Raw genomic sequence first — 19,898 nt, 5'->3', positions numbered from 1 at the left:
CCCCTTTTTATGAACCCTCGATAAATTATGACAATCTGCTTATGGATGCAATTATGTATGCTATGTTGATTCGATTGTTTGTTAGAATGGATGTTGTGTCACGAAAATCATACTTATGTTATGTTATATGATGCTTATGTTATGTTATGTTATGTAATGCTCATGTTAATATGCCATGTTTAGTGCTATGCCATGCATAGGAGTATGACACGCCATGAAAATTCATGAAGTCAACATGTTCACGTGCATAATGATAAGATAAGTAAGAAGTCATGTGAACTTTAAGGCTGCGTTTGGTTGCAAGACTCAGCTGAGCTCAGTCTAATTTTAAGTTGTGTCTAACATCAAAACACCCAACTCTCAAATTATTAAACTCATCTCAACTCAAAACCTCCTTACACGTGGGACCCACAATTTTTTTCAACTTAACTCATCTTTATACGTGAGACCCACAACCTTTTTCAACTTCTCATAAAAAGTATTAAACTCATCTTAACATCTAAACACACTTTAAACTCAGTTTAGATATGCTCTACATAACTCCCTCCACTACTCAACTTCCTATTATTCATAAAGAACCGAGCTCAGCTCAACATCCATATGCAGCCTAAGTAAGCTTTAATGATTGACCTTATATTATGAGCGGAGGTGCAAGCCACGGACCTAATCGTGGTCCACCATATGTTATGTTATGATTTATGCGGAGCCACGGACCTAAGTGTGGTACGCCATATGTTATGCTCTAATTTTATGTGGTGCCACGGACCTATGCATGGTACACCATATGTTATGCTTCGATTTATGCGGTAAACAACAATTGGACTGATGCACATATGTTATGATGGCCACTATACAAGTGAAAGACAAGATGAATAAGTCATGCATGAGTCATATGGGATGCATGGAGTCAATTATTCATTCATCCATGTTATGTGAAATGCCATGATTTCTTCCTAAATTCGGCCTATGTTACTGATGAATGATCCATATGCTATGTATATGCATGATTATGCATGAAAGTTTTCAAAGTCAGGCTTAAGGTCAAGTTAAATTAAGTTTACAATATGATGTGTTATTACTGAGTCTTTGACTCATTTGTTTGTTTGTTTTATGTTTTGATGTCCCAGATGATGATGTCATGGACACCTGGCAAGAGTTCCAAGAGTAGATTTATGTTCCACAGAATTAGACCTTGAATAGGTGTTATTGCGACACGGGATTAGTTTATGCTTAGACATTTGAATAAGTGTTACTGCCACATAGGACTAGTTCATGTTTACTTTATTATGTTTTAGCCTTTATATTATAAAACCCTGTTATGCTAAGCTAGTTTTATGATCCAATAAATGAGGTATTTTTATGATGTTGAATCTCTTTACCAACCATAATGTTACAAATGTATGTGACATTCTTGACCCACAGGAAGGGATGTTACAACACAAGAAGTATACACAAGAAAACACCTAATTACAATCTAGGAACTAGAAAATGATACAAGGAAAAAATTACGATCAATTATTAAATGATACAACTCATATAAAGCTCGACTCAACTCGTATAAACTCAAATAACTTCATATTTATTATAGTATTATCACTATAATACTATATAGTCACTATAATATACTATACTATATTATCACTAAACTCAAATGATCCACCGATTCACCCCCTCTTTTACACATACAACACCAGTCTGCTATAATTATATTTCTTTTTCTCAGATTATCCATAGTAAGAATCTTCCCCAGAGCCGCTGTCCACACAAAGAAAGAAGTTTTGAGAGGAGCCTTATTGCACCAGAGCTTTCTCCATGGAAATTGACTGTCAGGCACTTGTGTGAGTACCTTGTAAAAGGAGCTAACAGTGAAGACCCCTTTCCTTGTTGGACACCACCACAAATCATCTGTATGCTGGGTATTTGGGCGACAAGAGTATAAAAGGCTATAAAAGTCTAAAAAACTCCCCATCTCCCAGTCATGTGCTGCCCTGAAGAAATTGATATTCCAATGGATGTTTCTACCTACAACTTCCATTACCTCCGCCACCATGGCATCTTTAGTATTTGCAATCACAAAAAGTGTAGGAAACCTGTCTTGTAGAGTACAATTGGTACACCAAACATCCTTCCAAAATCTGATCTTTGAACCTGTACCCAATTGCAATCTTGTATGTTGATGAAAAACCACCCATCCTCTTCTAATGTGTTTCCATAGTCCCTTTCCAGCGGCCCCTCGAACCTCTCTAGAACACCAACCCCCCTCGAGACCACCGTATTTGTTCTCAATCACAATCTTCCATAAGGCATCCGGTTCCTTGATATACCGCCACAACCATTTGCCAAGTAGTGCCCGATTAAACATCCTCAAATTTCTAATACCCAATCCACCATTGGAGATTGGACGACATACAATTTCCCACTTGACTAAATGGAATTTGAACTCTTCACCTAGGCCCCCCCACAGAAAGTCTCTTTGTATCTTCTCAAGACGTCCCGCTACACTAGCCGGTATAGGGAATAAGGATAAGAAATAAGTGGGTAGATTGGAAAGCGTACTTTTAATAAGCGTGATCCTGCCCCCTTTTAACAAATACATTCTCTTCCAACCTGCTAATCTTCTCTCTACTTTTTCAATCACAGTATCCCAAATAGAAAGCGCCCTCGAGGCTATACCCAAAGGTAATCCCAAATAGTTCATAGGGAGAGACCCTATCTTACAACCCAGTGTACCAGCCATTACCCTTAAATTTTGAACTTCTCCAATAGGCACCAACTCAGATTTATCATAATTCACTTTTAAACCAGACACTACTTCAAAACAAAGCAACAATGCCCTCACAGCCCTCAACTGATCTATCTCGGCATCACACATAATAAGCGTATCATCTGCAAACAGTAAATGTGAGATGGTAGTGGTACCCCTACTCGGCGATCCAATCTGAAAACCACTCATATTACCATTAGTCACTAAGGCTGAGATCATCCTGCTTAGTACCTCCATAACAATAACAAAAAGTAATGGAGATAATAGATCCCCTTGTCTCAAGCCACGAGAACTCGGGAAGAAACCCTCTGGACTGCCGTTGATTAACACAGAGAATCTTGCCGTGGAGATACACCATCTGATCCATGACCTCCATTTTTCTCCAAATCCGCACCTACCCAGTAGATATAGAAGGAAATCCCAATTAACATGATCATATGCCTTCTCCATATCTAACTTGCACATAAGCCCTGGGCTACCAGTCTTCACACGACTGTCCAGACATTCATTAGCAATTAGAGCCGCATCAAGTATTTGTCTACCCTTCACAAAGGCATTTTGGGGCTTAGTGACGATCTGTCCCAAGACCCCACTCAAACGGTTAGCGAGTACTTTAGCAATGATCTTGTACGTACCATTCACTAGACTAATAGGCCGAAAATCAGAGATCTCAGAAGCCCCTACCTTTTTTGGGATTAAAGCAAGGAAAGTGGTGTTGAGGCTTTTCTCAAATTTGCCAATCGAGAAAAGCTCCTGAAACACCTTCATGAGATCCCCCTTTATCACCTCCCAACATTCTTGGTAAAAACCCATGGAGAAACCATCAGGACCAAGTGCCTTATCTTTAGCCATTTTCTTTATTACATCATAGACCTCTTCCTCTTCGAAAGCCCTTTGCATCCTTTCAACTTCCTCCAACTCTATAGTACCAAAAACCAATCCATTCAAAGTAGGCCTCCACCCCACCTGTTCAGTAAGAAGCTCCTCAAAGAAATTTACCACATGGTCTTTTATTGCTTCTTCTTCTCTACACTCGACTCCTTCAATTTTCAGCATCTCAATATTATTATTTCTTCTGTGAGAATTTGCAATTTTATGGAAGAACTTTGTGTTCCGATCCCCTTCCTTTAACCAAAGGGCTCTTGATTTCTGGCGCCATGACATCTCTTCTTGTAGAATTATCCTCTCAAGATCTGCAGCCAAACTAGATTTATGTACTTGTTCCTCCTCAGTAAGTGGTCTCCCTTCTTGGAGTCTTTCTAACTCCTGTATTTCCTCCCATTTTGTATTTTTATTTTCTACATTGCCGAAAGTATGTTGGTTCCACACCTTTAGATCTCTTTTTAACTCTTTCAATTTACTTGCAAAAATGTAGCTAGGTGTACCTTCAAGATGATACGAACTCCTCCATTGTTTGACCCTATCTACGAAACCTTCAGACTTCAACCACATATTCTCAAACTTAAAATACCTTTTACCGCTACGAATGCCTCCACAATCAAGCAAAATTGGCCAATGATCTGATGCTAGGCGAGCCAAACGAGTTTGCCAGATATCAGGAAAATGACTTTCAAACTCAGGTGAAATTAAGAAACGGTCCAAACGGGACCAAGTCTGATTATTTGACCAAGTTGCTCCACCCCCAACAAGTGGAAGGTCGATCAAATTCAAGTCGAAAATACACTCCGAGAACTTCAAACTTGCTGGTCTCAATCTTCTACTTCCAGAACATTCACTTTGAAAACGAACCACATTGAAATCCCCTCCAATGCACCAAGGGAGCTCCCACCAACTATACACCCCTACAAGCTCATCCCACAACATGCTTCTGTCTGAATCTAGATTAGGCCCATACACCCCTGCAAATGCCCACGAAAAACCATCTGAAACACATTTAAATGCGCAAGCTATCAAATAACTCCCTATATATTCCTCCACTTTCTCCACCACTCTCTTGTCCCACATCACCACCATTCCTCCCGATGCCCCTGAAGAGGCCAAATAAACCCAATCTACGTATATGTTGCTCCATAAACTCCTCACAATCTTCCTGTTGATCATTTTCAGTTTTGTCTCCTGTAAGCACACAATGTCCGCTTTCCACTCACGAATTAAATGTCTAATTCGAAGACGTTTCTCTACCACATTGAGGCCCCGAACATTCCATGAAACAATCTTGGGCTTCATTGAGAAATATTCAGCCCCTTCCCTTTTGCCCTATTCCTACTCGAACCACCTTCCGAATTCATCGACCACATCAATCTTTTCAATTCCCGGCTTTTATTCGATTCCCCCTTCTTATTTTGGCGGTGACCAGCTTCCATAGCAATTAACAAAGCTATGAACTGCTCCTCAAACCCATCACAATCTATCCCTACCACATTTTGAATTTCCTTTGCTTTGTGTATTACCCAATCTGAGACTTGGTCTGGAAAATAATAGTTCAATGGGATTGGATTCCCCACTCTGTTATCCTGAAAACTACCCCCTACCGAAAGCTCCTCAAAACCGCAAGCCTCAGGGATGAAAAGTTCATCCTCCACGGAGTGCATCAAATCATCCGAATCATTCTCCTCCTCATCCACCTCAAGCTCCTCCAAATGTCTCACAGAGAGGTCCACCGGAGTCGAGAACCCCCCACCGCCCTTCATCGGCAGTATCTGTCCCACGTGTGGCGGAGAAAGACGATCCTCGAAACCCACCAGCGCCTGTTGCGCGCAGAACACCGGCGTCGCTTCATCGGTGACATCCTTTACCACCGTCGGCACTGTCTGTGTAACCGTCGTCTGACCCAGCGCCGTCGGTAGGCTATCCGGCACAAAGCCGAGGCTGCTCAGATCGGGTGGAAGTCTGCTAGGGCTCGAGGACGATACGGGTTTAACAGAATAGATCTAGCATGGGTTATGCCAGAAACTGTGATGGATGCTTTGGCCTGTTGGACCTCAATTCGAGGAGTGAGACAGATTAAAGCGATTTGGAAGATGATTCCAAACTGTATTATGTGGTGCTTATGGCAGGAGCGCAATGAGAGGATTTTTGAAGACAGAGAGATCAATAGCGGAGCTAAAAATGTTATTTTTTAGGACCCTTTGTACTTGGGCTCATGCTGTGGACTTTAATGGCATGGAATTTCATGAGTTTCTAGTTTCTAGTTTCTAATGTTCCCACCTAGTTAGGATGGGAGCAGTAGAACTTTTCTTTGTAATTGACACTTTTTTGGATGAATATATACTTATTTTACTTATCAAAAAAAAAAGTATTATCACTATATTTATAATGAGAATAATTTTCATATTTAAACAGATATGGGAAATCATGTTCCTAACACTAAACATGTTACTTGAATCATGATAAATATAATCATTCATATATGTATATATAAACTTCACAAAGATCATCCGGCACACCAATAAATCAGATTTCTTTACAAAAGATTGATGATCAATGCATCATATATGCAATTTCTAAAACAAATGAACGGTCATCACGCTTTACTTTCATTTCAAGATGAATGACCATGCAGTCCCAAAGTACATCATTCCATGCTATACTCCCATCTTCAAAATTTCATAAAAGCATAGCAATTTCAAGATCCCATACCGGAAGATACTGACGGAACAAGCAAAATTACCTGATGAACAGTACGCCGCTTTACAATTCGAACACCTAAACAGAATATGCGAGCATCACATCCCGATAAGGAAATCTTATTAATTCCATCTTTTGTGTACGGAGTGATCTGACAAAAAAAGTAAACTAATAAATTAAATAAAATCTCAAAGGAAAAACCATGATAATTCTATTTAATAAATAAAAATATTAATCTTCTAATTAGAAGATTAATGAACCAACTCTCAATCATGCACAGCATTCTCACATAAGAATTATAAGCACATCAAGTGGGACCACAAGAAAGATGTTGAAAACTATAAGAAAAAGTTGCCTATCGAGAGGCAGATACTCACAATTGGACCATCATCGCGACCATTAGCTCCAAGCAGTTGTGAGCCAGGTCTATTTATTGCACGTACAGGCATACCTACAAGTGGGTGATGGGAATATACAAGACATGAACAAAAGTTTTGATTTAAACACAACCTCAAGGAACGGTCATTCACATTACACTAATGCAAAAAAGCAAGTGTCTGACTTAATCTCCATACCATTGACTTGAAGATGAAGATCTACATATTGCGGCCACTGCATCCTAAATGGAACCTTGTCATTCAGAAGCATACACCAAGCCTAGTGATGTATCATTATGTACAAATCAACACATCTATAAGTGAATAGGTTATAAGTTCATCATACATTATTACTTATAAAAGAAAACAAAAAGTTCATCATACATTATTCCATACACTAAATATGGTACAAAATCCATCATTGGCTAAACAATCATAACCAACCTGAACATCATATTCTTGTTTTGCCAGTAAGTCCTTATCAGCCCTCGTGAGTTGAAATGTTTTCTCCAGGCTTTGCACGGGGTTCGTACTGGACAATTCGCAAAAAACAAATCAAGACAAAAAGGTAAATATTTTTTTATCGGTCAACAAACTTTGATTGATAATAAGGATAGGCAATAGACCAAGTACAAAAAGGAAAATATTAAAACATATTTATATTTAGATTAACACATTGATATACAGGTATGAAGTGTGCTCTTCTGTGTATACACATGGATCAAAAAACAATTAGTTAATGGGTTGGATGCATATCCACTTCAGTAACTAAAACCAGCTTTACAGACAAATCCTCCAAAAATTTTCTTTACTTTAAGTAACTAAATTTTCCTTACTGCATATCCGCTTATCATTTCTTTTTTTGATAGGTAAACATTCACTTGTCATTTCTTTGTGCCTTGTGGGCTAAATATACAGTGATAACAGGGAAGTGATGATAACAAGTGAATCTATGCCTTAAAACACTTGAGAAAATGTGAAGCTATGATCAAAATATGACCCGATTAAATGTGGGAATAAAATGAAGCCAGATTTAATGGCATCTTTCCTTTAGTTCAGTGAATGGAATCAAAATCAATCCTGTTATATCCATAGCTTAAACAGATATCATTTTAATTGGAAGCACTTGAATGACTCATGAATAATAGATAATTACAAAAAGGCATATTGTGTCACAGCAAAATTGCACCAAAAAATCTTTACAGTAAAACAATTTCTGAACCAAACCTAATGTTTTTAGTCAAGGAGAAGAACAAATTGTCTGCATGGTTACAATCTTCTTCTTTTACTTTCAAAAATTAAACTGAATTCCTATTTCCAACTTTCTCCACTTCCAAACCATCAGTGAATACCCGGCAGCAGAGGAAAGATTAAAAACTGCCCCAACCCAGTAACCCACTCACCCATCAGTTGGAATATTTGTATTAGTCCACTTCACAGGATATAAAGGATTTGCCACCGTAACCCAAAAACTGTACACAAATTAAAACATTAGAAAAATTAAAAACACAAGGACCAGAAGTTCATAAAGTGGAAGTTACGGTGCAGGGGGGGAGAAGGAAGCATGCAGATACAATTGACTTTAGCACATAAAGTTACAGTTGAAAGTAAGTATAGCAGAGAATCCTAAAAACTAAATCTGTCTTAAACCCAAAGAGTTCTACTTCTACATCATGCCATATCCAAAAGCAAATACCATCCAATTAAACAACCACCACCGCAACTCATCATCTTGAATGTCAATGCCACTTTTTCATCCATGGACCATATCTATGTTAACATTGCCATGATTTTTCTTCCTGATGAGTAGCCATAATTTACATAACCTTCAAATAAGTAAATAAATGGAGAGTACTGAGTTTCCTGCTTCCAACTATCTTTCCTAACATCCAGTAGGGAATCGCGCACATGGCATGTGCTAGATCAAACATGATTCTTACATCTAACTATCGTGACTTGAGACAACAACACACCCAGAAATCTTCAATTTAACATTTTGAAATAAGGAAAAAAGGCAAAAGAAAAAGAAAAGGCAGTGATAACAAGACAGCACATGAATATTTTCTCATTTCAAAAAATGTTTGCATTCAAATACCTCCACATATCATTGAAGGCTACAACTGTATTAATCATTTTTTTTATATAAGTAAAAGCCACAATCCAAATACACAGGACGCATACAAGTGATTCACCTAACTAGAAAGAGAAAAAGACGCAAGAAAACCATGTAAACTGAGACCATTGAAATCTATAGAAGCTGTCCTAAGGACAAGAGTATTATCAACTGAATCAAAACATTTTTTTATTGGCACCAGGTGTCCAATAAGAGCATCTCAACTAATCCCGAGGGTGCACAGGTCCTCGGCAAAGAGTTTCCCACAAGTGCACCTCGAATAATTCAAGCAGAAAATCCTCTAGTCCGATGGCCCATAGAAATTGTTTGCATCCAAGAGGATTCGAACCTTAGACCTGGAGGGAGCATACCACTAAGATCAAAGCATTTACCACTTGAGCCAACCCCTAGGGGTTATCAATGGAATCAAAACATGCCAGTCACCTCTACCCTTTTTCAGATAAGTAGAACAGAATTTTATTAATGCCTGACAAAGGCATGGTCCAGGTACTCAAAACATATACAAGAAAACATCTAGTTGGGAGGTAGAGATAGATAGATACAAGGAATTCGTCAAAATTTAGATTGTTGAAGCCTCAAACAATTGCCCACACAAATAGGGTGTTGAAAAAGAAACTTTCAAGACCATCCAATGAATGTCCCCCATATTCAGAGCTCCGGTGATTCCATTTTGTCCATATGCACCACAAAAGGCAAATAGGGGCCATTTCCAGATTGCTGCAATTTGGGGATAACCAAAAAGACCTCTCTAGCTTGCAAAATGACCAACCACCCTCCCAGTTATTCCCATAGAATCCCAACTCCAGTGAAAAAATCATTCTAACTTCACTATACCTAGAGGGGTGACAGCAACAAATTCTTCAGCTATTTTGTTTTTCAGCAGCTGTGACGTATTGAAGACGCAACATTGTTGTCTATCATGTATAGTAGCCAACATTTCACAAATTTTCTATTTTGTTTTATTTTATTTTATATTACAAGTACACCAAGTTTCACGTTCACCAATCAATAAGCACTTTCGTGATTCATCACTTGCACAATTATATTTTAAGCAATCTCCACTCTCGACACCCTAACACATATATTAACCGTAATGTCTGCTCCAAAGTTTTATGACTTCTTCCTAATAGATCAGAGTTTTTAACTGAGATATAGAGTGACAGCATCAGAGGATCCCTATTGTACCATGTCCCATCCAGTTTTTACATCCACACAGGAAAGCTATTATTGCTCAATTGCCAACAAACTTTCCAATTTGAAAATGAATGGACAATTTATATGATACTATTCTGATGACTTTGTGTGCGCATTTGCAGATATTTACAGGCCGAATGCAGACAGCACCCGAGGACTATTATGGGAAGACTTAGCTGGAGTACATAGTTGGTGGGACCTCCCATGGTGCATAGATGGCGACTTTAATGTCATAACATTCCCAAGTGAACGTTCGGGAGATAGCAGGCTGCGACCAACAATAACAAAATTCTCTGAATGTATTTTTTATTGGAACTTGGTGGACCTTCCGCTCATGGGGGATACTTTCACGTGGTCTAATAATCAGACGTGGTCTCGATTAGATAGATTCTTGGTCTCACCAGAATGGGAAAGTCATTATCTGGATGTATGTCAAAAGAGACTATCTCGTCTCTGTTCGGATTATTTTCCTATCTTGTTGGATTGTGGAGGGCATCGGTACTTTTAAGTTCGAAAATATGTGGCTGAAAACTGAAGGTTTTGTGGACAGGATCAGGCAATGATGGTCCTCATATCAGATACATGGTACCCCTAGATTCATATTTTCGGGTAAATTAAAGCTCTAAAAAAATATTTAAAGCTTTTGTAATATTCAATCTTTTGGTGACATAAGGGAACACAAGAAAGTCAAGTTGGAGGAGACTCAGAACTTAAGAGAGGATACAAGAGGAAAGGGTTCTCTCCCAAAAAGAGCTATCTCGAAAGATAGACTTGGTTTTAGATTTAGAGAGAATTATCTTATTAGAGGAGATTTCTTGACGCAAAAAATCAAGAGCATTATGATTGAAAGAAGGGGATTGAAACACGAAGTTCTTCCACAGAATTGCGAACTCACACCGGAGAACCAATACCATTGAGATGCTGAAAATAGATGGTGTAGAATGTAAGAAGGGCCAAGTGATTCATGAACATGTTGATTTTTTTGAAGATTTGCTTATAGAACAATAGAGGTGGCGGCCAACACAAGATGGCCTCAGTTTTGAGTCTATTGAGCAACATGATGTTTCTTGGTTGGAGAGGCCTTTTGAGAAGGCGGAGGTGCATGAAGTGATGAGAATGGTAAAAGACAAGGCACCAGGTCCGGACGGTTTTTCTATGTGCTTCTCTCAAACATGCTGGGAAGTAGTGAAGGAGGATCTAATGAAGGTGTTTCGAGAACTGTTCTCAGCTAGAAAATTTGAGAAAAACCTTGACGCTACTTTTATTGCATTGATACCTAAGAAGGTTGGGGCATCGGATGTAAAGGAGTTTCAACCCATTAGCCTGGTGAATGGGTATACAAAATAATCGCCAAGGTGCTTGCAAATCGCCTAGGGGAAGTTTTGGGGAAGATTGTTACAAAACCTTAAAATGCATTTGTAAGGGGTAGACAAATCCTAGATGCAGTACTTATCGCCAATGAATGTCTGGATAGTAGACTAAAAGCTGGCACTACAGGGATCCTTTGCAAGTTGGATATGGAGAAGGTCTATGACCATGTTAACTGAGACTTCTTACTATACCTACTTGGGAGGTGCAGATTTATGGAGATGGCGGTCATGAATCAGATGGTGTATATCAACGGCAAAATTTTCAGTTTTGCTAACAGCAGTCTAGTTGGCTTTTCTAGTAGCACCCGAAGCTTAAGACAATGGGATCCGTTGTCTCCTCTTCTTAGCCCTTGTCATGGAGGCGCTAAGCAGAATGATCTACACTAGTTATTAATGGCTTTATGGCGGGTTTCCCAATTGGTGGCCCCAATAAGGGTCCTATTAACATTTTTCATTTGTTGTTCACAGATGATACACTAATCTTTTGTGAGGTAGACCAAAACCAAGTTCGGGCACTGAAGGCCCTCCTACTTTGTTTTGAAGCAGCATCCGATTTGAAAGTGAATTTTGACAAATCAGAAATGGTGCCAATTGGAAGTGTTTACAACATAAGACAGTTGGCTAGCACGTTGGGATGTAAGTTTGCCTCTCTCCCCAGGGAATACCTTGGCCACCCATTGGGGGCTGCCTCAAGAGCTATTCCAATATGGGACACAGTAATCAAGAAGATAGAGCGAAGATTGGCAAGCTAGAAGAGATTGTATCTGTCAAAGAGTAGTAGGATTACTTTAATTAAGAGTATGTTGTCTAATTTACCTACTTCCTATCTCTATTCCCTATTCCTGCACGTATGGTGTCCTGGATTGAAAAACTTCAGCGTGATTTCTTGTGGAGTGGAGTAGGAAATGAATTCAAATTACATCTAGTTAGTTGGGACAAGGTATGCTCCCCAATCTCCTCTGGTGGGTTGGGTATTAGAAATATGAGAGTTTTTAATCGAGCATTACTTGAAAAATGGTTGTGGAGATATAAGAGGATGGGGGTCTTTACTCGACATAAAAGATTCATTCTGGGAGAGGGCACTAGGATTAAATTCTAAATTCTGGAGCAACATATGGTGTGGAAATAGTGTTCATTTCCTTCTGTGTTCCAAATGGCATGTGAAAAAGAAGCTTCAGTGGCTAATCTCATGGTGATATTGGGGGAACAAGTCCAATGGAACATCAATTTCAGTAGGGCGGCCCAAGATTGGGAAGTGGGCAGCTTTAAGGATTTTTTCAGCCTACTGTATTCCATAAAATTGAGAAACCAGCGAGTTGATGTATTGTGGTGGATACCTACAAGTAAAGGTAAATTCTCGGTTCGCTCTTTAAGTCTCTCGCACACTCGCCAAATAATCAATTTCCATGGAGAAGGATTTGGCAACATAAGGCGCCTCTTAAAGCGGCATTTTTCACATGGACAACTTCCCTGGGTAAGATCCTGACAACAGATAACTTTTGAGGAAATGCAGGGTGATTATAGCGGATTGGTGTTGCATGTGTAAGAAAGCTAGGGAGACGATGGATCATCCATTACTATGCTGTGAGACTGCTAGTGTTATGGAATGAAGTGTTCACTAGATTAAAGGTGGCTTGGGTTATGCCCGCTACAATGGTTGTACTATTGGCAAGCTGGACAAATTTGAGAGGCATTCAACAAATGAAAGTTGTGTGGAAGATGATCCCGATATGTATTTTGTCGTGTCTATGGCAAGAGCGCAATGAACGGACATTCGAAGACGAGGAGCGCACAATAGAGGAATTAAGAGCTTTGTTTGCTAGAACTCTATGTACATGGGCCATAGCTGTAGACTTTTATGGCCTCAACTTTCATGACTTTTTTGTCTCTATTGCTTCAACATAGATAGGACGTACCTTTGTATATCATCTTGTGCACTCGGGCTATGCCTTTCACTATTCAATAAAATTGTTTACTTCGGACTTGTTTGGAAAAAGTTTCTATCCCAAAATTATCATCTCATCTCTTTTCCAAACATCACTCAAACACATATACTTTCAAACTAATCATTACAACTTTCCCCAAACTTTCAAATAAAAAATAAAAAACAATTCAACCTTTTCAAATCCCCTAACAAAAATAATATTAAAAAACTAAATTCTAACATTATTTTAACTGTATAATATTTTTTATTTAACTTTTTCTCTCCTTCCCAAAACCCCATAAAACATTAACTCAAACTATCTCACTATTATTCACAATCTATCTTATTACTATTCACAAAATTCTCACCTCAGTTCACTCCCCAAACTATCTTACAACTTTTTTGTTTTGGGATTTGAAAAAGTTGAATTATTTTTTATTTAAAAATTTAGGAAAGTTGTAATGATTAATTTGGAAAAGTTGTAATGATTAGTTTGAAAGTGTTCGTGTTTAAATGTGAAACGAGATGGGATAAGATAAGATGAGATGAAAAATTTTTCCAAAAAACCCCTCAGTGTATACTCCCCGTGTACTTGGGCTATGCCTTTTTCTATTAATAAAGTTTTACTTTTAATTATAAAAAAAAAGTATACTATTCTGACCAGCATATAAAAGGTTCTACAGCCAAAAGAGAGAATTCTGACAGCCAGATCTGACGCAATGAGCCTTTAATTTCGCATCCGTGCACACTAAAAAAATGTGCAAGATACCATAGGTCACATAAAATATAAAAAGTCAATAAAACAAACAAACTCATGCATGCACATGTACCATACGTGAATTGGGTTTTTTTATGAAAAAGAAAGAAGAAAAAGTCTCATAACAACAAAAGAAGAGAGGCCACAATGTTGCCATCAGGTATAATAACAGACCAAAATAGCCACATGCAATTAAAAGAAATCATTACAGGTCCCCCACCCCCATATACATTCAAAAAACTAAAAGGAACATGATATACATACGGGTCAGCACGACTGAGTCGACAAAGTTCACAATAAAACAAATCAGGAACTTGGGGATTCCCTTCCGTAGGTTTCTCCATAATTATAACACAACCAATGTGTTGCCACACATGGCATCTCGGATCCTCGCACTGCCAATTACAAAAGGGACACGAAGTAAAATAAACATTACCAATCAATTGAAGAAGTTAGGAGGGACTCTTACTCACATAGTTATGATTTAAATTATTCTGAATGAGATTTCACAATTTAAATGCAATCTGAGCATCCAGATAAAAGAAAAAGTATCATATACCTTGATCATTGACTCCGACTCCAATGAGTTCCCACAAAGGCAGCGAATTTTAGTATCTGGTTGAAATTGGTCGTCAATTTCCCCTTTAACTTTCACATTACTACTATCTGACACACCTTGTCCCTTTGAAGCTAAATCAGTGGCCCCAGAGACCTGCATTTTTCTGAGGAAACAAAGAGACATGCATTTCAAAAAGTGGTAGGTGGAAAGAAAATAAGAGGTTAAATACCCCCAAGTAGACAGAAATCATTATGAAGCATAAAGCATGGAAAGAATATATGCAAATATATTAGAAAACAAGACATGGGATAGCTGTGAGAATAATAAATCACAACATTAACTAAAACAAAGTATAAGCAAAATTGTAACAACCCGATCCAATATTATTAGAGATGAGATATGGATAATTTTAATGGGCCTAAATTAAGTTAAATGAGCTATTTTTGGATAAGCCCACAAGCTACTATAATTTTGTTGCGGCTGGCTAGGAATTTTAATCAAGCTCGTAGTCCCAAAAGTTTATTTTAAAACCCGTAAAGGTTTAGTGGATGATTTTGGATAGTACTTACTAATGGGCCAATATTTATAGAAGCACAATTGAGGTTTATCGGGTTATTTTGGATAGGCAACGTGCCCATAATTTATTATCGTAGATTAATTATTTGTATTGAGCCCAATCATTGGATTTAAGCTCATTTAATATTTATAGGCCAAGTGGACCTGATTTAGTCAGCCTTAGGTCCAAGAATTGTTTTAAAAGCCCAAAAATGTTTATTGGACGAGTTGGGCATATTTTGGACCCAAGACCAGGCTCATTGGAAATTATTGAATGCTTGGCCCATGAAATCGACCCAAACCCATGAGAACCAAGGCCCAGTTTGTTTACACATCCATTGTAACATACGGGTCTAAATTTAGGGCTTAAAATTAGTATTTTATTTATTTATTTATTATTAGTATTTTATTGTCTTTATATTTATTTATTTTTATTTATTTATCATTTTAGATTTTGTGCTAACATATAGATTAAATTAGTGATTCCTTTCCCTTAAACCTTCGTATATTCTATCCACTTAGTCCCCGTACTAGTTTCGGTTTCTAGTGTGTGATCAACTCCAATTCAAACTCTTCAAACTCTCTCAGAAACGGTATCCACGTGAGAATAGGTTCATAAAGTCTAGGCAATTTCAAATTTCAGCCAATCTCCTAAGTGTTCACGTTGTTTCCTCCCATCGCCTATAAGAAACTCTCAAGCCTCTGTGATGCACGCGTTGAAATATCAAGAGAAACAACATTCCCGCATAAACCATATCTCTGCCCAGCCATCGCCGACCTCCCCGGGACGTTGGAGCCCTACCCACGGCGCCAAAAAACGCCGGCCAACTCAACCCCGTTGAACCCACCCCCTCAGGTAAGCCCCTGCCGCCGCGCACCACCTTCCTCCCTTTCAGTTATTTGAGTTTCAAACCCATCTCTCTCTAAACTCTCCCTTTTTCTCTCTCTCTCCCTCTCTCGGTGTCGCACCATCATAGGGACCCCCCAGTCACGTCGCCGGTCACTCCCAGCCACCCAGAGCCGCCGTTGCACACTGCTCTCCCTCGGTGAGCATCGCACAGCTCTCTCTCCCGTAAGCCTTTTTTTTCTTGTTTTTATTTCTTGTGCTTCAGTTTCCCAAAAAGCCCTCCATTAATTCTGTAATTCCATGCATGCCCTTTTGACCCGTGAGGGTGTAATCTCCTGAGCCTCTACTTCTTGGGGCCTTAAGTCAGTCAGATAGTGTTTTCTTTAAGTGGGTAATATTTGGGTCGATAGAAACTGGTTTATAATTTTAAAGTGGGCTAGTTATATTTTCAGAAATACATTACCTTTACATGGGCTTTATCTACTTGAATAATTATCAGCATTTAGACTCAATTTTTATAAAGATTTTTGAAGGATTTCAAAGCGTTTGTTGGAGTCTATTAGTAGTTAAATTCCTTATACGTATTTAATTACGTAGAGTATTACGACACATTTTGCTAGGAAGTTATTAACGTCTAGAATCTCGTTTAGGTAACGCGCTACAAGTTGGAAATCAGGAAGCAGCGCTAAGAGGTAAATAGTATGATCATATTAATAAATGCGTATTGTGAATATTATTATTATATATGAAAATGTGATGTGCTTATGATTGTTAACTACGCTACGCTAAGAGGCAAGTCAAGGTTAGTTTACTTTTCGATCTTTGATGAAATATGAGATTATGTTTGAGTAAAAGAATTTATTGTTTGATTGATTTAATGTTACTAAATTCATATGAAAGCCATGAAATGTTGAAATAGTAGTTCAAAGTCAAGTATGCCATGTAATAGTCAGATTACGCAAGCCATGTTCATGAAATGCTTAGGTTATATATGCCATGTTTGTGTAATACTTAAATCATGTATGCCATGTTCAAGTAGTACCTGGATCATGTATGCCTTGGAACGTCATAAAACATTCATGGCATGTTATGTAATATCACGTTATACTATGCCATGTACAAGAATATGCCATGCTAAATCATACAAGAATATGCCATGTACAAGAATATGCCATGCCATGTCATGTTACGCTATACCATGTACAAGATTATGCCATGTTAAAGATGTTCATGAAGCCTAGTCAAATCTCATGCATTAAGAAAGATAAGAAATGTAATGGTACCACAGACTCAAGCGTGGTTAACCACAAGTTTAGTAAAACACGGACTCAAGCGTGTTTCACTCCATGATATTCAAGTTAAATGAAACGCGGACTCAAGCGTGTTTCATTTCATGATATGCAAGTTTAGTGAAACACAGACACAAGCGTGTTTCACTCCATGTTATGCAAGTTAAGTGAAACACGGACTCAAGCGTGTTTCACTCCATGTTATGCCAGATAAGTGGAAACACGGACACAAGCGTGTTTCACTTCATGTTAAGACAAGATAACCAAGATATTATGCATTCACAATGACATGTTTTGATTATATATGCTTCCGCTTATGTTAATAACGAAAATGTATGCCATGTAAGTCTGTGATGATATATGTATGTAAAGTCTTTCAGAAGATCATGTTACGTATTTGATTGAAATTCATGAAGTTGTATGTACGTTATGAAGGGTATCATAGAAATGAAATGTATGTTAGGCAAAGACTATATTTTACGATACGATGTACTACTTACTGAGTATTCAACTCATTATTTTTGTGTGTCTTCTTGTTTTCTTCCATGTATGATTCTCGCAGATGATGTCTCTGATGATGAAGAGCTGGATGGCCAGGAATAGATCTAGTACCAAGACTTAGGAATGAGTAAGTGATTTTATCACCAGAATTAGATTTCTTTTACATCATGCATAGGATTAGTTTATGTTCCTTTATATTTCGTTCAGTTTCCAAAACAATCATGTTCAGTTCAGTTTTAACGTTTTGAAGAATTTCAATAAATGAGGTAATTCAGGATATGAATCTCTTTACCGGGCATTATGTTCTAAAGGTTGTAATATCTCTATCCTACGGGAAGGGGGTGTTACATCCATGCACAATCCAACCCCCTCACGCACATAGAGAAATTCCAGCCATTGCTAGGGTTGCCGTCGACCCACCTATCTACCAAGCCTCATGTTGTTGCTGTCTCCCTAGTCCACAACCAGCACCCTCATTGCCTCCCCTCTAACGCCCTGTCGCACGAAACAACAACCTCCAAGAAGACCCACGCCGCTGCATCGTGAGACAACCAAGTCCTTACAATAGCCACAGCCTCACACAAGTTGTTGTCGTTTGAACCATTGCAAACAACACAGACTAGTCTCACAGCCACTGGCCACTGGCCACTAAACACCCAGACCACTCCCTTGACCCACCGTGTAGAGGTTGCATCTAGAGCCACAAGCCTCCACATCTCGGCCACCGCCACCCCCTATTTTTTCCTAAACCCGAAACAAAGTACCTCAACCCAACCGCAACGCTTGCGCTACCGATGATAGAAGCTCCATCACCTGCCGAAGCAACCCACTGCAAGTGACGTCCAGCCACCAAAAACTGCCTAGACACTACCTAGAGTCGCCCAACTTCCTCAGCCACGTCCAAGAACTATGCAATGTACCGTGAACCAACCAGCCTTCCTCGTTACACTAGCATTGAAGACCACATAACATAGGCTCCTCCACCGTCGGCCACCCTCCATCCACACCGAGCCAGGATACCACAGTGAAGAGCTCAAGCCAACCATCAGCAATAGCTCCAAGTCGTAGGTGATTGTCAGACTGCAGCCCCCCCCACCGCTTGGTCGTGCTCCTCCTCTCAACACGATTGACTACCTAAGACAACTCACTCTCAATACAACTTATTCTCCCTCTCTCTCTCTCTCAACGTGAGACACGCACACTCTCTCTCTCTCTATGTCAATGCAGCATGTCTCTCTCTCTCTCTCTCTCTCTCTCTCTCTCTCTCTCTTGTGAAGTCAGCCTCTAAGTTTTTCATGGGTTGGATATATGGGTTGAGGTTATAATATACGTGGGTGGACCCTAAAGGTGATCTTGATTTGTTATAAACACACCATGGGCTTGGACTTATGTTTTATGGGTATAATGGGGAATATTGATGTATGAGAGTTCGGGCCCATAAAAGGTTAGACTATTTTTGGGGTAATTGACGGAATGTCAAAAATTAAAGTTGGACACATGAACACTAAATTTACAGTTTTAGCGTCAATGTGATTTTTTTAGGATTTTAAGCTTTAGGAAATATAGGTTAATTTAGTATTTCAAGTTTTAATTACAAAGTACGTGTTTGATTATACATTGACGAAAGTTACATGCCTATTTCATGGGTAATCGATTTCCCCTCAAAAATATTGGGTTAAAACTACAAGATAAGTAACATGATCATACCCTTACACGTATGTACAGTAAACGGCATATCTTTTATAAAAATATTATGCATGTACGCCTTCCATTGGAAGCCCCTTTTTACATACTCATGTCATGAAGGAAATTATTTTTGACTGTCATGATAGATTTATAAATGCCATGATTTTATGCATAAGTTTCATGTTAGTTGCACGACATATGCATCAAAATATTTTTGAAAAGCCATGATATTATGTTAAGAGTTATGCATCAAGATATTTTATGAAAAGCCATGATTTTATGTGGAGCTATGCATCAAAATATTTGTGAAAGGTCATGCTTTTATGTGATGAAACATGTATCACAATATTTTA

General features: G+C 38.6%; 1 protein-coding gene across 6 annotated transcripts in view; it reads right to left on the bottom strand.

Moving 5' to 3' along the window:
* The window catches only part of LOC108990084 (E3 SUMO-protein ligase SIZ1-like), a 32,537-nt gene that overhangs the window by 8,408 nt on the left and 4,231 nt on the right, over positions 1 to 19,898 (bottom strand). For 5 of the 6 annotated variants that reach the window (XM_018963932.2, XM_035685510.1, XM_018963931.2 and 2 more), the window contains 7 exons: positions 14,668 to 14,830; positions 14,373 to 14,503; positions 8,133 to 8,201; positions 7,174 to 7,261; positions 6,928 to 7,009; positions 6,730 to 6,803; positions 6,396 to 6,503 (listed from right to left, as the gene is read on the bottom strand). In XM_018963932.2, the coding sequence (XP_018819477.1) occupies positions 6,396 to 6,503; positions 6,730 to 6,803; positions 6,928 to 7,009; positions 7,174 to 7,261; positions 8,133 to 8,201; positions 14,373 to 14,503; positions 14,668 to 14,830 (715 nt within the window). The remainder of the gene's footprint in view (positions 1 to 6,395; positions 6,504 to 6,729; positions 6,804 to 6,927; positions 7,010 to 7,173; positions 7,262 to 8,132; positions 8,202 to 14,372; positions 14,504 to 14,667; positions 14,831 to 19,898) is intronic. The other variant, XM_035685511.1, reaches the window with a different exon arrangement.

Source organism: Juglans regia, chromosome 14 (genome assembly GCF_001411555.2).
Source record: "Juglans regia cultivar Chandler chromosome 14, Walnut 2.0, whole genome shotgun sequence".
Classification (NCBI taxonomy): Eukaryota; Viridiplantae; Streptophyta; class Magnoliopsida; order Fagales; family Juglandaceae; genus Juglans; species Juglans regia.
Note: the sequence above shows the minus strand (reverse complement) of the source record. Positions and strands in the feature narration are given on the sequence as shown.